This window comes from Lissotriton vulgaris, chromosome 6, assembly GCF_964263255.1.
Source record: "Lissotriton vulgaris chromosome 6, aLisVul1.2, whole genome shotgun sequence".
Classification (NCBI taxonomy): domain Eukaryota; kingdom Metazoa; phylum Chordata; class Amphibia; order Caudata; family Salamandridae; genus Lissotriton; species Lissotriton vulgaris.
In genome coordinates, this window is record NC_141694.1 from 539,667,263 (window position 1) to 539,686,129 (window position 18,867).

At 48.5% G+C, this 18,867-nt stretch overlaps 1 protein-coding gene across 6 annotated transcripts in view; it reads right to left on the bottom strand.

The window, feature by feature from the left end:
* LOC147707527 (lebercilin-like) overlaps positions 1-18,867 on the bottom strand; it is a 318,405-nt gene that overhangs the window by 43,316 nt on the left and 256,222 nt on the right. For 4 of the 6 annotated variants that reach the window (XM_086926539.1, XM_086926538.1, XM_086926537.1 and 1 more), the window contains exon 6: positions 16,329-16,465. In XM_086926539.1, coding sequence (XP_086782665.1) covers positions 16,329-16,465 — 137 coding nt within the window. The remainder of the gene's footprint in view (positions 1-16,328; positions 16,466-18,867) is intronic. The other 2 variants (XM_086926541.1, XM_086926540.1) reach the window with 1 other exon arrangement.

Genomic DNA, 18,867 nt, shown 5'->3' on the forward strand with positions numbered 1-18,867 from the left:
CGTGGACATTTGAGCTCAAGACCCTGCCGCGTCGGGAATTGAACCCTGGTCCCGGGTCTGACCTCTGCTTCAGGGTCTGTTGCTGTTGCTGCATGTCTGCCCGGAAACTAGTGATGGCTCCCAAAATGTCGGTCAAAGTGGGCTCAGAGCCGTCCGGCGAGCCCGAGTGTGGGATGCCCTTGGCAGAGGGACCTGTAGCAGGCGGTGTTTTCAGCTGAGTGTAGCGCTCAATCCGATTCTGCTGTTGTTGTTGCGGTTTATTGCGCCCTCTTCTATTAGACGGCTTGTCGAGGTCCCCCTTGCCTGCCATGTTAGGTCTCAAAGAACAAAGGGCTATGCCAGGCAAGTCCAAGCCCAGAAACCCGGAATGGTGTCCGGGACGTCAGCGGGAGACAGTTCCAGGTGCGCTTCGCCGTCCAACTAGCACCGCTGTCCAGCACACTTCTCCGGTGACGAAAGCAGGCTGGCACTCTGCAGTTCAGCAAGACGTAGTAGCGGAGTCCGCAGAGACAATGGCACCGAGCTGGCACGGAGTCCCACTCGACGTAGCTCCGCGTAGGAGACACCGATTTGAGTTCTGAAAACGGTGCTCGCCTCAGGTAGCCACCAGCAACGAGTATCCACCCTCGTGGATCAGGATTACGGGCAGGATAGTTGCGGAGGATCGGAAGGTCCGCGGAGCTCCGAGCTTACGCGGCCATCTTGGTTGCCCGCGAAGCTCCTCCCCCCCGACATGCAGCATTGTCAACCCTGAAATACCTTTTAATCTTCCCAGGTGTCAAATATGCTCAGTGTAGTATAAAAAAGTGTACCAACTGGAATCTTGCATTCCTGGTGCTTTTCCAAGCCCTGTGTAGTATATGTCCCCATGCAGTCTTCGGTATGGGCTTCCCGATGCCTGTCTCCCATTTTAGTCGTAATGTATCGAGTGGTGCTAACCCCTCATTGAGCATCCTTGAGTAGAGGCATGTAACTGCTTTGAATGTCCCTACCGCCATCACTACATACTGACATGCTATCGTGGTTTTGGGCTCTACCTCCCTCCTATGTTTCTGAAGTGCATGCACCAGAGCGGTGTGCACCAGGAATCCACCCCTGGGGAGGTCACATCGTTCCTGAAGCACTTGTTAAGGCATTAATGCACCATCCTCTTATAGATCCCCGAGTACTTGGATCCCCGCCTGTGCCCACTCCAGCAAGGACGTCCAATCTCCACCATGGGGCAACGCTGTAACCATCCCCAAAGGAATTTCAGGGGCATATGGATCCAGCACACCTGCTCTTCGCTGGCTCCGATTCCAGGAAAATCTCAGTGTTTTGTCTTCCAGTGATAGATCTCTAAGGTCTAACCTCTGCTGCATAATTATAAAGTATAGGATGTGTCTCGATATCCATCTACCTCTGAAGTTTTCTGGGCCCCTAAACTCCACTGCGACTGCCTGCGTCAGTACCGGTAGTTGAGCTGCCAAATAATAAAGTTCCAGGTCGGGAACCACTAGTCTGCCCTTTGCTTTTGACTTCACCAGCGTTTTTTGAGCCACTCTGCGCCTCTCAGACCCCCAGAGGATTCCCACTATCATGGACTTCAACAATTTAAACATGGAACCTGGTATCCATATTGGCAGTGTTCTATAAAAATACAGCAGTCTAGGAAGTGCCACCATCTTTAATAAGGCAACCCGTCCCATCACGGACAACGGAAGCGAACTCCAAAATGCCATGCTACCTTTCAGTGCCCGCACACATCTCCCAATGTTCCCTTCTAGAATATCATTGGCCTTGTGATAGATATGCACCCCAAGGTATGCTAAACAAGTCGGCTCCCAGCGCATATTTCTTAGTGTCGAAGGTGCCATCCTCCCGGGCTTCACTGGAAACAAACATGTCTTAGCCCAATTTACCCTCAATCCTGAAACGTCGCCAAATTCGGACAGTAAGTCCGCTGCTCCTTCTAGTGTCCACTCTGCATCTGCCTGAAACATCAATAAAACATCCGCATATAGTGATATGTATTGCTATTCCCCCTGAACACCAGACCCTCATACCACTGTTCCAACCTAGCTCGCGCTGCCAGAGGTTCTACTGCCAAATCAAATAATAGTGGAGAGAGCGGGCAGCCCTGTCTCGTCCCCCGGGACACTCGGCATCAGGGGGAACTAATGTCCCTACCTTTACTCTAGCCACTGCCGAGGTATACAACACTTCTGTCCAGCCTACGAATTTGTCTCCCAAACAGAAACACTCCATTGTTTTATACAGGTACGGCCATTCTAAACTATCAAAGGCATTCTCTATGTCCACTGAAAGTATTGTGGCCAGAGGCGAGGCAAGGCGGCCCTTCCCCAAAATCCTCATCAATCTCCGTACATTCGTAGCTGTGTTTCTAGTTGGGATAAACCCCGCCTGATCCCCATGAACCAAACCAGTCATATGCAGTAGGAGACAGGATGCCAAAATTCGACTGAGGTCAATAAGTCGGCGTGTCTGTACCCTCCCTCCCTGGTATTAGCAGTGGGATAATGAGCGTCTCTCTCATCGTCATGGGGAGTTGGACCAGTTCTCGCGCTTCTCTATAGACCTCAATCAGCCTCGGGCCAGCAAATTCACATACTGCGAGTAAAATTCTATCTGCAATCCGTCTACACACGGAGTCCTATTGCGAGCCATATGTTTAATTGCACTCCTGACTTCAATTGAAATATCGCGGCCCAAATGCTTCACTTGTTCCTCATCCAGCTGCAGGAGGGGCACACTCTCTAAAAAGGCGTCAATATCTTTCTCCCCCACTACTAGTGTGCTCTCATACAACCCTTCATAATACTCCAAGAATCGAGCCACAATCTCTCGCTGAGTGTAGATGTTGCTACCATCTTGCGCCCTCAGCGCCATGTTCGGGGTGCCTCGCGGAGAGGGATTGGCCAACCACGCCAACAGCGTCCCTGCCTTGTCACCCTCCTCATGGGCCTTCGCAACATATTTCTTATAATCGAAGCACATAGCCTCTCCACTTCTGTAGCTACTGCTTCCTTGGCCTCAACTACCTCCTTTTGCACTTCGGGACGTTCAGGTCTGGCTTGTTCTGCCAACCGTAGCCTATTTTCTGTTTTTTCCAGATCCTGCAGCAACACCTTCCGTACTCCTACATACTTACTAATACATAGCCACCTTACCACCACCATAAAGGCATCCCATTCCATTGCTCTAGTGGAAGCTGTCCCTGCATTTTCAATAAAATAATGCACTATGACTTTTTCAACTTCTCTTTGGAAAACCAGGTCGTCCAGCATTTCAGGACGCAATCTCCAAGTAGGGATTTCGGACTCTCCACCATCCAGTGCATAGTAATCAACAACGGATTGTTGTCCGACAACGTCCTAGTAAGATATTCAGAGTGGGTTATGCAGTGCACTATCGACTTTGAGCATAATATTGCATCTAGTCGAATATGGAGTTTGTGCAGTGCCGAGAAATAGGAATAATCACGGTCTTGCTTGTGGTGGGTTCTCCACACATCCACTAAATTCCATCTGGCCTGCCAGTCTACTCTATATTTTGATAATCTGCGAACTGGGGAGTCTGGCAGGGGGGTTGCGATCTGTCCTGAGAGACATCCTTTAATGAGTTAAAATCCCCTCATAACACCACCGAGACTGTAAAGTAATGTGCCAATGTGCCTGACATGCGATCCAAGAAACACACCTGATCTACGTTTGGAGCATACATACTACACAGCGCTATGTCCCTACCATGTAATCGCCCTTCAACGGCTACAAATCTGCCTTCGGAATCTATGGATTGGCTAGTAACCTGAAAAGGGACCCCCACTCTGATCCAAATCAATGCCCCCTCACAAATGCCGAGTATGATGTACTAAAAACCTGCCCCATCCATCTGCGCTGCAATGCTATACCTTCCGATTTAGTGAGGTGTGTCTCTTGGACCTTATATGGCCTTGTCATTGTGTGTAGCCCCCTCACATTCCAAGTAATACAGCGTAAATCAGGTGGCGCCCCCATCGTAATAAAGTAATCTCCTCATCCCGCCTCGTACAAAAATGAACACACCGGTGATCCCCTTGCCCCAACCACTCCCCCAACCCGCAACCCCCTCTCCCACCCACCCCCCAAGAACAGGTCCTAGAACAAAACTGCTAGTCCCCATCCAAAATATTTTAACAGTCATCACACACCTAAACCCACCAGTAGTCACTGCGAGCATGCCTTATGGGCATTGGAGGGTGCCCAGTGCCAACGGGTGACTGCTTTCGTTCAAGAAATAACCCCCGCTTCGATCCCCCAATTAAATACAGAATCCTCTGCCCAACCGTACACCTGTCCGTATGCTATAAATTCTACAGCATACTAATCGACCCTTCCACCCCGGAGCAACCACCCAAACGGCCCCGCGGGCCATCATACACCGGCATCCCTCAGCTGAAACCATGCACGTGGATAAGCCACCTCCCTCCACACAGCATTCCCCACCACAGCTCTCTAGGTTGCAGACCATTGCTCGTCCATTAGTCCGTCAGCTGTGGCCGGGGTGACCCGCGGCATCCGTAGACTATCTGCCTCCGAGGCCTCAGTGTCTGAAAGTGCTTTGTCCTTCTCCGAGTCCGTGCTCTCCGGGAATTGCAATACCCGTTCGCCAGGCAGCTCCGTCACCGCTTCCAGCACTCCTTGACGCTCTATCTCTGCCTGTGCCTGCGATGGTTTCCGCATTCCCTACCGTCTGCGCCGAAGCCGTTGTGACTCACGCTTCTGACGTTCCCTCGAGGCCTCCCGGACTTGACGTTCCAGCCCTGTAAGATTCCAACCACGCCCATGCGTCCTCAGGAGTATCATGAAAATGAGTGCTACCATCCAGCATTATTTTCAGTTTAGCTGGGAATAACAAGGAGTATTGAAGTCCTTCCGATCACAGCTCCCTCTTAACTGCCATGAAGGATGCGCAGCAGCGCTGGATCTCCAGTGTATAATCCGGAAAAATAGTCACCTTGCCATTTTTGACTTGATAAGGGCCATCAGTTCATGCTTTTTGGAGTAAGAAGTCTCTGTCCTTATAATGCAGCAGTCTGGCTATCAATGGGCGGGGAGGACGACCCGGTTGCGGCGGTTTCGCAGGTACTCTGTGTGCTCGCTCCAATGTGTAGAAGGGTGATAAGCCCTCAGCGGCCACCACAGTCTTTAACCAGTTCTCCAAGTATTGCACCATATCTAACCCCTCCACTTTTTCAGGTAGACCCACCACACAAATATTATTCCGTCGATTTCTACTTTCAGCATCCTTTGCACACTTCTCCAATGCCTGTATGCGTTCCAAAGCGTCCGTCATTTTGGCCTCCAGTACCGTGAGTGCCGGTGTCACTCCCTCCAGTATTCCCTCCCCCCTTTTCACCCTATCCGCTAGCTTAGAGTGGTCTGCTCTCAGGAGACCAAGCCCCGTCGCCACCTGTGCAATGTCTTGTTGCAGGGCTGTGCGTGAGTTGGTGATCGCCACCAATATCCGGTCAAACTGTTGCTGCATCATGGGGTCCTGGGGTGTCTCCAAGCTCTCCAGCACAACCTGGGCCGGCGCTTCACTGTCCGGCAGATGTTGTGCCCCATCCTTCTTTCCTTTTGGTTTCGTAATTATCCAATCCTCCAGAGCGTGTTCTGGTGTGCACGGACACGCCACTGTGTCTCGACCTCCCGCTGACCACCAGCGTTCAAACCTGCCTCAGATTAGCTCAGGAGCCCCATTCTCCGTAAGGGTCTCTGCTCAGTGGCTCAGGGGTTCAAGCATACGGAGCGCCACACTCCCTCAGCAGCGCCAATGCAGGAGCACTCAATCATAGTCTGTTCTGCTGCTGCCAGACCCAGTCCGCAACAGTTCGCCCTTGCGCTCATGGCCATTACCAATAGTGAAGGAACAACACCTCGCACCCCTATTGGAGGTTTACTCACAGTTGCTTCCTCTCTTTTGGCCCCCTGCAGATTATGCACCCTCTGCTACTCCAGGTCGGAGCCAATGCCACATTCTCCAGGGTGGTACCACTGGCATGGATTTCAACTGTGCTTACCCCTCCTCCGGGCCCAATCTGAGGCAATTTCTCCCTCAGGCCCACTTCAGAAATGCACCATCCCTGTGATCAGAGCACTCATTGGCAATCCTTATTCGTACCGAACGGTACATCCTTATTAATCCACTCCGAGGTGTAGGGACCTCATCTCCAAGGTGCAAGTCACCTTCAGGGTTCAGCCGCTCCCACCACTAACCCATCGGGCAGGCCTGCAGCCAGGCTTTCACTGTGGGCCCACAGCCTACCGCTCGCGCACACTCCCGCCCCCGCTTGCAGGTCGCAGCCGTTCCCATTGCCCCGCGTCTGCCTCCGCAGCAAGGAGCCCCGGGTCAAGCCGCACCCCACTCACCGAGGCAGGATTGGTAGCACCGCTGCTGCTCCTCGCACCGCCAGGCGTCCACGTTCTTCTGCACCCCTTTCTGCTCCGGAGGCTCAGCTCCAGGGGGTCCGTGCCTTCAGCCTGCACACCGATTCTGCTGCAGGCCGCTCTCGCACAGGATGTCCGTAACGTAGGACAACACAGCTCACCGCTGTCCCGTGCACGGCCCCGGGCCGGTCCACACCGGGTTCCTTGTCGTGCCGCCTCTCCGATGACAGTAGCACCGCGCCCACTCAGCTGGCGGCTCCGTACCGCACTCGTCTCAGGCTCGGTCGTCTCTCTGCTTCACCGCCGCCATTTTGGGGTCCTCCGCCGCCAACAACTTTGGGCAGGAAAAACCGCTGAAACTCCCGATTCGCGTTGGGTTTGTCGTCAGGTGGGTGCCAGGGCAGTACTGTACCCCTCCTGTTGTGCCCGGTGCCACCAGGTGAGCCAAAGGTCTGTTTTAATTCAGGATATTAGCGGAATCAGTGCGGAGCTCGGCGCTCAGGCAGCCTGCTCCATCGGCTTCCAAGCCACGCCCCCGCTTGGGCACATGTAATCTGCATGCTTGAACTTTTTCTATGAGAGGCCCAGATTTTCAACAATACCTGTTGATTCCAGCTGCTGTACATTGCTGCGTGATGTTCCTCTGTCTGCTTTCGGTGGGCCTTCAGTATTTTCGGTATGAATATGGTGCAGGCCTTGCAGTCCTTGTCCCCGTGGTCCCTTGGTAGGCAGAGATTACAAACTTTGTGCAGGTTGCGTTGTGCAAATTTGTGGAGGCCGTTTGGGCAACATTTAAAAGGGGTGTTTTCCATGACCCCTACCTTGCTTCATTCTCAGTCCACATGTATTATTCCGATGGAATCCCAGTCGGGATTCTGTAGTGAAGATCCCCCTCCCTCTCTGGTACCTCTTGTTTTTCTTTTTACACATTTATCCCCAAAAAGCCTTTATTTTGGGGAATGTTCTCAAAAACCTCAAAGTTTTTCCATTTGCTTCAAGACTGAACTGAGAAGGAGTAGTTTCTTACCTGTAACGCCAGTTTTTTAGTAGGGGTATCTCTGTGATAGGCATAATCTGTGAATAGTCCCACCCATGTGCGTGGACCCCGGAGCAATCAAAATAGTCTCTTAAGTCATCTTTGTCTGCAGTCCTGCATAGACACTTAAGATAAAATTAAAGACAAATAATGCAGCCTGATATTAACAACATTGGCCAGCACTTCACCCTGAAGTGAAAAAGGATAGCCAAATAATATAGAAATTTACACATTTTACAGAGTTTCACACATAGAGAAACTCCCCTTCACAAAAATCCTTTACCATGATAGAGAGGAAGGGTTGGACAGACAAACCACGTAGGCTGCCATTATGTGTCTGGAAAAGGGATACCGTGCCTTTAAGGAACCCTCCAGAGACCCTCGGTATCCCATGATGCACAGCCAAAGGCAAGTTACTTTCAGTTCTTTTTGAAGGACTCTCAAAGCCAGGCCTGTAGCATCCAGGAAAAACATTTCTTCCACCGGGGAGGAGGGAGGGTCTCTTATGACTATCACAGAGATACCCCTTTTACAGAACTGGAGTTACAGGTAAGAAACGACTGCTTCTGTAGTAGGGGATCTCTGTGTATAGTCCTAATCTGTGAATAGAATGGCAAGCCCATCCCAACAACCAAATCCAGCAGTGGAAGAAAACTAGAAGAAAAATCCTTATTGAGCAAATAAATTCCTTAGTGCAGCCTGCCCAACTTGCGCATCTGTCCTGGCATCAGAATCCAGGCAGTAATGCCTAGCAAATGTGTGGACAGACTTCCAAGTAGCCGCCCTACAGCAATAGGAACGTTGCGTAGCAAAGCCGCTGTAGCCGCTTTGCCTCTAGTCGAATTAACCTTAGGCTTAACCCCTAGAGTCTTGTTAGCCTTCTGGTAACATAGTTGTATACAAGACACAATCCATCTAGATATGAACTGTTTGGAGGTGGCAAGGCCAGTCCTGACTGAACCGTAATTCACAAACAACTTATCTGACCTATGAATGTCTTTGGTCTAATCTAAGTAGAATTTCAACACCCGCCTCACATCAAGTGAATGAAGGGAACTCTCCGCTGGAGAGAAAGGATGTTGAAAAAATGAAGGTAACGTGATCGTCTGGTTGACATGGAAATCAGATATCACTTTTGGGCGAAACTTAGGGTGAGTCCTCATGACAATCTTGGAAGCATGACATACAGTATAGGGCTCCTGACAACACAGAGCCTGAATCTCACTCACCCTGAGAGCCGATGTTATAGCCAAAAGGAAAGCCGCCTATCAGGAAAAATGCTGTAGCGAAGCCTTATGAATAGGCTCAAAAGGCTCCTTCATCAATCTTGACAGCACCACATTCAGCTCCCACGAAGGCGAAGGATGCCTAACAGGGGGAAATACCTTCTTCAAACCCTCCAAAAAATCTTAAATTACAGGTATCTGGAAAAAGCATGTTTGTGAAGGGCATTTCCTAAACGCAGTTAATTCTGCGAGGTGAACCTTAAAAGAATGGTAATTAAGGCCGGATTTCGCTAAATGCAGGAGGTATGGAAGGATGACATCTTCCTTGCAGGAGGTAGGGTCAGCATTCTTGGATGTGCACCAAATGCAGAACCTTTTCCACTTGTAGGCATGGGAGGTCCTGGTTATTGGTCTCTTAGCCTCCTTGAGAATTTCCATGCAGTTGTCGGGCAAGTTCAAGTGTCCATACTGTAGTATCTCAGGAGCCATGCCGCCAAACTCAACTATGAGAGGTTGGGGTGCACCATCAGCCCCCCGAACTTCTTTAGAAGGTTCGGGCCGACATGGAAGCCGCAGATGTGTTTGGAGAGACGGGTGGAGCAGGTCTGTGAACCACCACTATCGAGGACACTCCGGACCAATGAGGATCATTCGCGCTCTGGATTGAGACAGCTTGATGAGCAATGCCGGAATCAGGAGAATGGGTGGAAAAGCGTACAGCAAGCTGTTCGACCAGCTGATCCATAGTGCATTCCCCAGAGTCCCCGGTTGGTAAAACCTGGAGGCGAAGTCTCGGCATTTGCTGTTTTCGGCGGTGGCAAACAGATCTATTTCTGGAGTGCCCCATCTTGCGAAGATGTTTCCTAGCACCTCGTCGTTTAGGACCCACTCGTGGTTTTCCTGAACGAGCCTGCTGAGTGCATCCGACTGAGCATTCTGCACACCTGTAAGATGGGTAGCCGTTATCGTCAGTCCTCTGGCTAGCAGCCAGTGCCAGATCGCTTGCGCTTACGGAGACAGTGTGCCCGATCTCGAGCCCCCCTGCTTGTTGAGGTAATACATTGTGGTCGGATTGTCCATCTGTACAAGCAAGGAGCTCGTCTGGAAGGATGGATGAAAGGCTTTCAGCGCCAAATGAACAGCCCTGAGCTCCAGAAAATTGATATGATACGCGGACTCCGCCGGTGACCACGTTCCTTGGATCTGCAGATGGTCCGAATGTTCTCCCCAGCCCTGGAGAGAAGCATCCGTCACAATGGTCTGCATTGGAATGTCTTTGTGGAATGGAACCCCCTTGAGGAGATTCTCTGCTGAACACCACCACTTCAGGGACTGCTGAGCGTGCTGAACAGTGTGATCCTGTCCTCCCAGCTCCCTCTCTTCTGGTCCCACTGATCCTCCAGACATTCCTGCAGCTGTCTCATGTGGAGGCGTGCATGTGGTGTGAGGGAGATGCAAGAAGCCATCGACTCCAGGAGAGACGACACTATCCTCACTGTCGTTGAAGGAACGCACATGAGAGTTTGAGCCTTCCGAAGGATCGATTAGCGTCGCTCTTCCGAAGGACACACGCTTGCGCCGAGAGTATGGATGGAGGCTCCCAAGTACTGCAGACAGTGAACAGGAGTCGGTCAGACTTGGACATGTTGATGTGCAGACCCAGTTGGTTCAACAGAACAGCCGTTCTGTTGAAATGCAATTGCGCTTCCTGCAAGGTGGAGGCTTTGATCAACCAGTCGTCCAGGTGCGGGTAGACAAACACCTTGTTCTTCCTCAAGTGCGCTGCCACCACCGCCATGCATTTCGAAAATGTCCTGGGTGCAGACTTCAGACCAAACGGCAGTACGGTGTACTGATATTGGTTGTTGCAGACTAGGAAACGCAGGAACTTCCGATGTTTCTGTGCAATGGGCACATGGAAGTATGCATCCTGCAGATCTATTGTGCAAAGTCAGTCTCCTTGATGAACTCGTTTTTGTCCTTTTTGCGCACAAGAAAGAACCTGGAGTATAGACCCTTTCCCCTTTGAGACAGAGGGAGGCCTTCTATCGCCCTTTTTCGTAACAGGGTATTGGCCTCCGCTTGAAGTTCGCACAACAGGTACTGCGAGCGAACCGGTGGGATAGCTGGAGGAGGGCTTAAAAAACGTAGACAGTATCCATTGCAAACAATATTCAGCACCCACTAAACAATATTCAGCACCCACTTGTCCGGAGTAATTTTTCTCCACACTGCTGGGTAATTCTGACTGCTTCCCCCCACCGGAGTTGGTAACAGAAGAGGGGGAAGTAATCCCTCAGGTCTTAGACACAGCTGGGCCCTTATTCCCCGATGCGGAATGCTGGTTGCCTCTGCCCCTCTGACGCTTCTGGAAGGGCTGCCTCTGGTATTGTTGTTGCTGCTGCTGCTGCTGCTGTTGCCCAGCCTGGCGACTCTGCCCTCGTTGGAATCGCTGGTAGGAGTAGCGACTTTGGTATGGACGGAAACACTTCCGCTGTTCCTTCGGCTTCTCCAAGCCCACAGCCTTCAGCGTTTCAACTTCTGCCTTCATGCTGGCCATTTCTTCATCCACATGGGTCCCGAAGAGGGTGGACCCCGAAAAGGGCAAATTGGCAATCTGCTGTTGCGCCTCCGGTTTCAGAGAGGTAAGTGGCAACCAGGAATGGCGTCTCAAGTTCACCCTGTGGCAGTACCCATGAGCCGTCAGGAGAGAGGTGTCTGCAGCTGCACTGATGATTAGATTGGAAACCATCATGCCTTCATTCAAGATTTCTTGAAAATCTTCCCTTCTGTCCCTCGGGAGGAGTTCAATGAATTGTTGGAGCGACTCCAATAGTGACCGGTCACAGTGACCCAAAAGTGCAGTTGAACTTGCTGCTTTCATGGAAGTGGCCGCTGTACTGCAGACCTTCCTTTCTGACCAATCTATTGGAAATTTGACGGCTCTCCTTGTCCGGAGGGACCGTAGACGAAGGAGCAGTAGAATGCTGCTCCTTGGCCGCTGTCACAATGACCGAATCCGGTGCAGGATCCGTTTTCAGAAATGCCGGATCCGAATCCGGGGGCCTGTACTTCTTCTGAAGTCGAGATGGAGCAGACTTCACCGAAGCCGGCGTCAGGAACAGCTCCATGGCCGGTTCTTCCAACACTGGCACCAAAGGTAGTAACCGACGAGAGAGGTGCCTACGCTGTAGAGATTTGAATATGACAGAGGTGGACGGGGTAGGCGCCGTCAGTGCTATCCCCAGTTTCGCTGCCCCCCTCAGCAGCACGCCCTGAAACGTCACAATGACATCCACTGGTGACACTCTCGTAGGCGGAGAGTCCGACAAAGTAAGTGAATACCTCCTGTCACTGGAAGAGTCTGTGTACCTGGACCGTGACCTTTCTCTCCAACGACGATGTTGTGATCTGGTCGAAGATATGTGCCCACTGCGAGAGCAGTGTCTCCCCCGGATCTTGGTCTCCTGTGAGCCGCCTGAACCACCAGCACAGGCGGTTGCGGAAGAGGCGGGTGTTGAGCCGGAATCGAAGGCCTCGGTTGTGGAGGCGGAGGAGGAGGCGGCAGAGGTGGAGGAGGCGGAGGCGGAGGAGGATGTGGTGGAGGTATTTGCAGAAGATGCAGAGGAGGAGGCGTAGGTGTTCTATGCCGTGAAGGTGAGTAGGTCCTGGAGTAGTCAGAGTCCGGAGACCGAATTACTCTCCTCTTCTTACGAGCAGGCCTCGGGGAGGGTTCTCTGAGGGTCGACTTCCCTGATGAAGAGCGCCAGCGCCGCCGCGACCGGATACTCTCTGATGTTGAAATGCTAACCACAGAGGATGAACTTCCACTAGACACTGTTCTGGGCGTCGACTTTCTCTTTGACGTTGACTTACACCACGACGTCGACTCCTTCCCCAACGTCGATTCTTTCCTTGACGTCGATCCTTTCCTTGACGTTGATCTTCTCCTTGACGTCGATCTTCTCCTTGACGTCGATCTATTCCTTGACGTCTATCTTCTCCTTTACGTCTATCTTCTCCTTGACGTCTATCTTAGAGTAGACGGTGATGGCGAACGGCGGTGTCTCCTCGATGGCGATGTTTCGCGACTCAGCACGACAACGATGGTGTGTCGACGTCGTCTGTGAAGTCTTCAACGTCGACCGTGTCCAAGGTCTCGACGTCCTTCCCCTTGACGTCCAGTGTCGACGTCGCTTCAACCCGGGGAGCATATAGTAGTCATACCTCTTGACGCCGACATCGTAACCATCGACGTTGACCGGGACCGGTGCCGTTCCTGGGCCTTCTCTTGACTGGTGAGCCCCCCCCAGAGGTCGATGCAGGGGCAGAGGAAGAAGATAGAGTCCCTCCATGCCCAGAGGTCCCACCTGCATCCTGATGTCTTCTCTGCTCCAGGCCTTGAAGACGGATCTTCTCCCTGTCCGGCAGGGTCCTCCTGGAGAAAGATTAACAAATATCACAGGAACTAGGAACATATGTTGATGGAAGGCAGAGTATACATACTCTGTGTGGGTCTGACTTGGCCTTCTACCTACCACACCCAGGGCACTTGTCGAATTAAGCTGGCATTTCGACAGGAAAGAGGTGGACTAGCAGCTCAAAAAAACAGCAAATGGAAGAGAAAGGCCCCAGACGTTGAATGAAGCACTAATTAGATCAAAAAAGCTCAAAAGAGTGAAGTAATACCAATAAAGGTAGAGCTCAGTGCTCCAGGGTCCTGCTAGCAAGAGCTGGAAAAAAAACCTGAAAGTAAATTGCCTTTGGCTGTGCATCATGGGATACCGAGGGTCTCTGGAGTGTTCCTTAAAGGCACTGTATCCCTTTTCCAGACACATAATTGCAGCCTATGGGGCTTGTCTGTCCAACCATTCCTCTCTATCATGATAGAGAAGAATGGTTGGACAGACAAGCCATAGAGAAACTCCCCTTCACTAAAATCCTTTATGTGTGAAGCTCTGTAAAATGTGTAAATTTCTATATTATTTGGCTATCCTTTTTCACTTCAGGATGAAGTGCTGGCCAATGTAGCCTTGTTAATATCAGGCTGCATTATTTGCCTTTAATTTTCTCTTTAGTATCTATGCAGGACTGCAGAAGAAGACGACTTAAGAGACTATTTTGATTGCTCCTGAGTCCACGAGCATGGGCGGGACTATTCACAGATTATAACTATACACAGAGATCCCCTACTACAGAAATGAAAGAATCTGAAGATGGCTACCACGCACAGGAAATCCAGGGCGCCGTCTGACGTTACACAGGGGACGGACCCAACACAAGACTGTGAATGGCTCTCCTGCTGTGATTTGTGGATCGCTTCTAGACAGTGAAACAAAGGAAGATGGGGAGTGAGGCTTCCTGATAGGATGGCAGGGAGGAACTGTACCTTGCCCTGATTACATATCAAAGGTCCCTTTCTGCGGCAAACAAAAAGGAACCTGTCACCAGGTGTGCCCTTGACCAGGTCACCTTAGAGAGTTTGGAGTACTCGGACCAGGGGAGGGAAAAAACTTACCAGAACCAGTTTTGTGGGTAGATCAGGGAATTCACCAACATACAAAGGTTGACACCAGGTATAAAAATAGAACCTTCAGAGTGGTCCTTAACCTGTGGAAGATTCAGAAGGACTGTCCTGCTGCAGAAAGACTGACTTGATGCTTAAACGACTGCCTTACTGTCTGAAGAAGGGAGATTGAACCCGCTTGCTTTGATCCCAGGCTACCCAGAGTGACCCCAAGGGTCAGCTGGCTGACATTGTGTGTGAGTTATAGGGACACAGCAAGCTCCTAGAAGCCTTCCCGCAACAACTTAGCTGATCTGCAGCAACTGGGCCTGCCATGACCTCTGCTGGAGTGACTGCCTGGTCCCCAAGAGGTGCCCCTCAGGTCCAGGACACTTGGTTGGAATCAGTGAGAATTCCTTCTAAAATAAAAGGTGGAAATCCTGAGCTTTGGGCTCTCCGTGACAGTGAAGTGACTTCTTTGCACCAAAAATGTACTTCGTACAATGACCACCATTGTGAAGCGCCAGCTAAACCTGCCCTTTATGCCAGCAGCAACCATCCGCTATTACTGGGAATGTAAGACCTACAATTCACAACAACAGTGACCGTGCCCAATGGCCGGTAATGTGAATCTCTGGCAAAGACCGGCTGTTCGCACTATAGCAACAGCAGTCCGTGACGCTTGACCAGCTGTTCTAGCAAAAAGCCTCCTCCTTGCTTCCTCCTCCAACATGAATGAAACTCTTCGTCCTGGACTTGAGGAAGTAACTATTTAGCAGGGCTAACCTAGTCACTGTATTTGGCCCGTCCTCTATCACGGTCAGCCTGAACTTGTGACTTTCCCTGATCCAGAGTGACAAGATAACCACGAGTGGTATTTTCTGTTTCTTTGTTCTATTTCCACTAAAAATATTTAAAAAATGATATCTCTACTTCTCCTGATTGCATTTTATTCATTTTTGTGTCATTGTATTTATTAAAATGTACTAAATTGGTTTGGGCTTTTTCACTTTATTACTGTTTGTGTACTGCTAAATACTTTCCACATTGCCTCTATGTTAAGCCTGACTGCTTCTGTGTCAAGTTACCAGAGGGTTAAGCACAGGTTAATTTTCTGAACTTTGTAGTTCACCCTGACAAGGACTGATATTGCTGCTCGAGTGGGGATTCCACCCCTCTCAACTAATTACCCAATTTCTTACAATGATAATATCAGGGAGTCTGAAAAGGAGAGGTTGATTTAAAAAGAAAAAGCCCTGTTCTGGTGGAATGAATACCCTACTATGCTTTTCCTATTCCTGTGTTTCTACAATCAATTTGTCCCTGTGGACCTAGTGGCCCTACTGGTCAAATGGAATGCAACTCTGTGGGGTACCCAATCAAGTCTATCGGAGGGCAGGGGTGGGGGGGGGGGGGGGGTCTCGATGCCTTTCTGCTCATTTGGGTAAGGTGAAATATGGACATTATGAGGAAGGATTTGATGAATCAAGGTGTGTGTTGAAGGCATCGCCCCTCTACAAAACAGCTCCTTATGCTTAGCGGGAAGCATTTCTGATAGAGATTGCGATCCTATCTTGAGTCACTAACTGTAAATCTTACAGGATTGGGCAATTCTCCCATCTGCAAATGTACCCCCGTCTTTTTCTGGGGCCACATTGAGCAGAAGCTGTAGTCACAAAGGTACCTGCAACTTGTCACTAATGGAACTAAATAGCTCCAGCTTATTCTGAATGTGGAAGTATACACAGGAGACACCAAAATAAAATATTAACACCTGGCCTATGCGGCAAAGGTAATTCTGCAGTTAGTGGGCAATGTTTTTTAGGATCTTGGTACCCACAGCATCATTTTCTTTCTGGCAAGGCTGTATTGAATAAAAATGTCCCCAATCTGCATACACACATCTATAGGACTTGAGAGGGCGTTTTATGGATGAAGGGGTCATGTATTTAGCATAGAATAAATTAATTTTATTTTTATAAAATTGGGATTTCTCTGTTCAAAATATGTTAGAATATCACACTGAGACAGGAATAATCTACACTTTATCAAAACAAAGAAGTCATCTATGATGAAGCTCTAGATTTGGAAGTTTAAATTCAAGCATGAAAGAAGTTTTAACATAGCATTACCATTCGCAGCTGTGCCTCTCGCTCTTTCTGTTCAGTATCATCATCAAGAATGAATGGTGGCGGAGGGGGCAGTTCTGCTGGCATGAAAGAGTCACTAGTCTGTACACTTCTTGAAGTTATAGCTGGGTTTGAAGCTGCTGGGGAAATGTAAATAAAAAGTTAAAAAGAACTGAGCTGTATGCCAGACATTTTGCATTTAACTATCCATTCCTCAGTTCTGTAATGTGTTAGAAAAGTCACTGTGAATAAAACTTTAAGAAAACCAAAGAATGTTGTTGCTGCTGTTAATCTACTAAGCTTCTCTCCTTGGATATCTCATGATTTCTCCAAGGACAAACATAAAAATTGGAAGTTAGTAAGTTATCAGATATTGATCTATTGACACATGAAATTATGCCTTATGATCACATATTATGCTATGGTATTTTAATAAGCGCAACATTTATAACAACCATGATGTTTCGGCAATACACAGAAACTAACATCAACAACACAACCAATTTATTCGGCTAAATCGATCAAAAAAGTTTAAAATGCCTTCAAGACAGTAGTGATTTGTATTGCAACCGAGATCTTGGGATAATTGTGAGTTCGTAATTCTTGACCTGGTGACACTTCAAAGTACATGAACAGAAGGGAACAGCTTAGTTCCTAGCAATTAAACTAATGACAAAGTAAAACAGGCATATGTTTATTAGAGTTTTTTGGATCAATGCTAGGTGTTCAATTTCGAATCCAAACGCACCAGTATCTATTGCAGGAGCATCAGAACAGGGGTGATCATTATGTTGAACACGCATTTGTGTAGATATACTTTATAGAAATTCTAGGGGTTTGGAGAGAACATGGAGGGAAAGCATGATTTGCTTTATTGGTGTAGTCAAACAGTTATTGGATACGTATGACAATACCCTATATCCTGAGATGAAAGGTCAGAAGGGAAAAATCACTCTTTGGTTTAGATGAAGAATGCAAAAGGTCAAGTTTTCCCACTTGAGAAATCGGGGGGCATAAGTATTCTATAATTAAGCTCCGTTTTTCCCAGTTAGTATTTTCAGGGATATTGGTTCTAGTTGCAATGGATAGATCTTAGTTGGCCATCTATGTGCAGGGCTCTAATGAGAAAGATCTCAATCTTCAAGAAAACTTGCAGTTATCAAGTTAGCTAAAAACGTGAGAAGCCCATTTCCAGCTCCTCATTGGAGGGATGACATTTGAAAATCCATTCTGTGTCATTTGCATGGTTGTATATGTTGATTATGATGATCCTGATCAGGTTATAGAAAATGCAGATGCACACCAAAGAAAAACAGAGAGAGAACTGACCACACAGGGGTGTGGAATTTAATAAAATATCTACATGTTAATGGGACAGGTTGCTTCATGAATCTACTTTTCCTGTAACAAAAGCCATTTGTCCCTTTGGTGCCATGTATTTCGGCAACAAATTACAGCAGTAATCTTATTATATAAGAGCTCTAATAATAGCCTCTCTGATTATGCCAGAGCTCATACCATAGTAGGGTTTGAATACTAGCAAATCCCTTATTTTGCCACGTTTCTGCAGATCTAAATACTGAGGCTGGAGATAGCAGTAAGCAATAGTTCCCCAATGGGGAATCCCTTTTGAGTCTGCGCAAACCTACTTACTTCCTTGTTTTACGGGTTGTCAACCGGTCGACTCTAATATTTTCCCTTACAGAGAAAGGTTGGAAATTTACTCCTACAATGGCATAAGTAAAAATCCTTCCAGGGTTGGGGGGAAAAAGTGTTTGGTGGGAAAGTGAACTTGTTATCGCTCAACAGATTTTCACATGAGCAAATGTACACATGCATATTTGCTCGAGCTAAAATGCAGTTCACCATTATTTTCTAGGAATATGATTTCCTGAGCTACTGACAAAGGTTCTAATGAAATGGAATAGCACTATATCCCCATCATCATCCACTTCTAGCCAACAGCAATGAAAAATAGTTCAGAAGACAGATTCCTGCCATGTAGATATAAATAATGTACTTGGATAGGTCCCAGGGTGTCACTATTTTTACTTTTACTGAAGTACACATTTATAAATATAATCAATACAATAGAAGGCATCATAAATGCAATGCAATAGAAAGCATCATATATGCAATAAGTTAGTAATGAATTTAGCTTGATATTTTCATAGAGAATATAAAAGGAAAAAGGTTATATTTAAACAGCTTAAAGGAAAATTTTACAAAAAAAGCAAAGAATGTAGGTGGAGGATGAAAGAGGATAAATAATTAGAGCAACAACAGATATGTTGGTGATAAGCCAGGATGCAGCAGAGTTGCAGATTTCTGTGCTTTGGTAGCTTGGTAGGTTTCAAAAACTATCTATATATATTAACAAAAGATCAGTCAAGCTCAGACTTGAAACTTGCCTCACATAGGCATGGAGTAAATCGGGCTATGTGCCCTCCCGCCTCCATAAGTAACTTTTGTTCATGTAGCTCAATAGTCCCATTTATTTCTGAATTGAAGGGCACATCCAACCCCATGAGATATCAGGAAT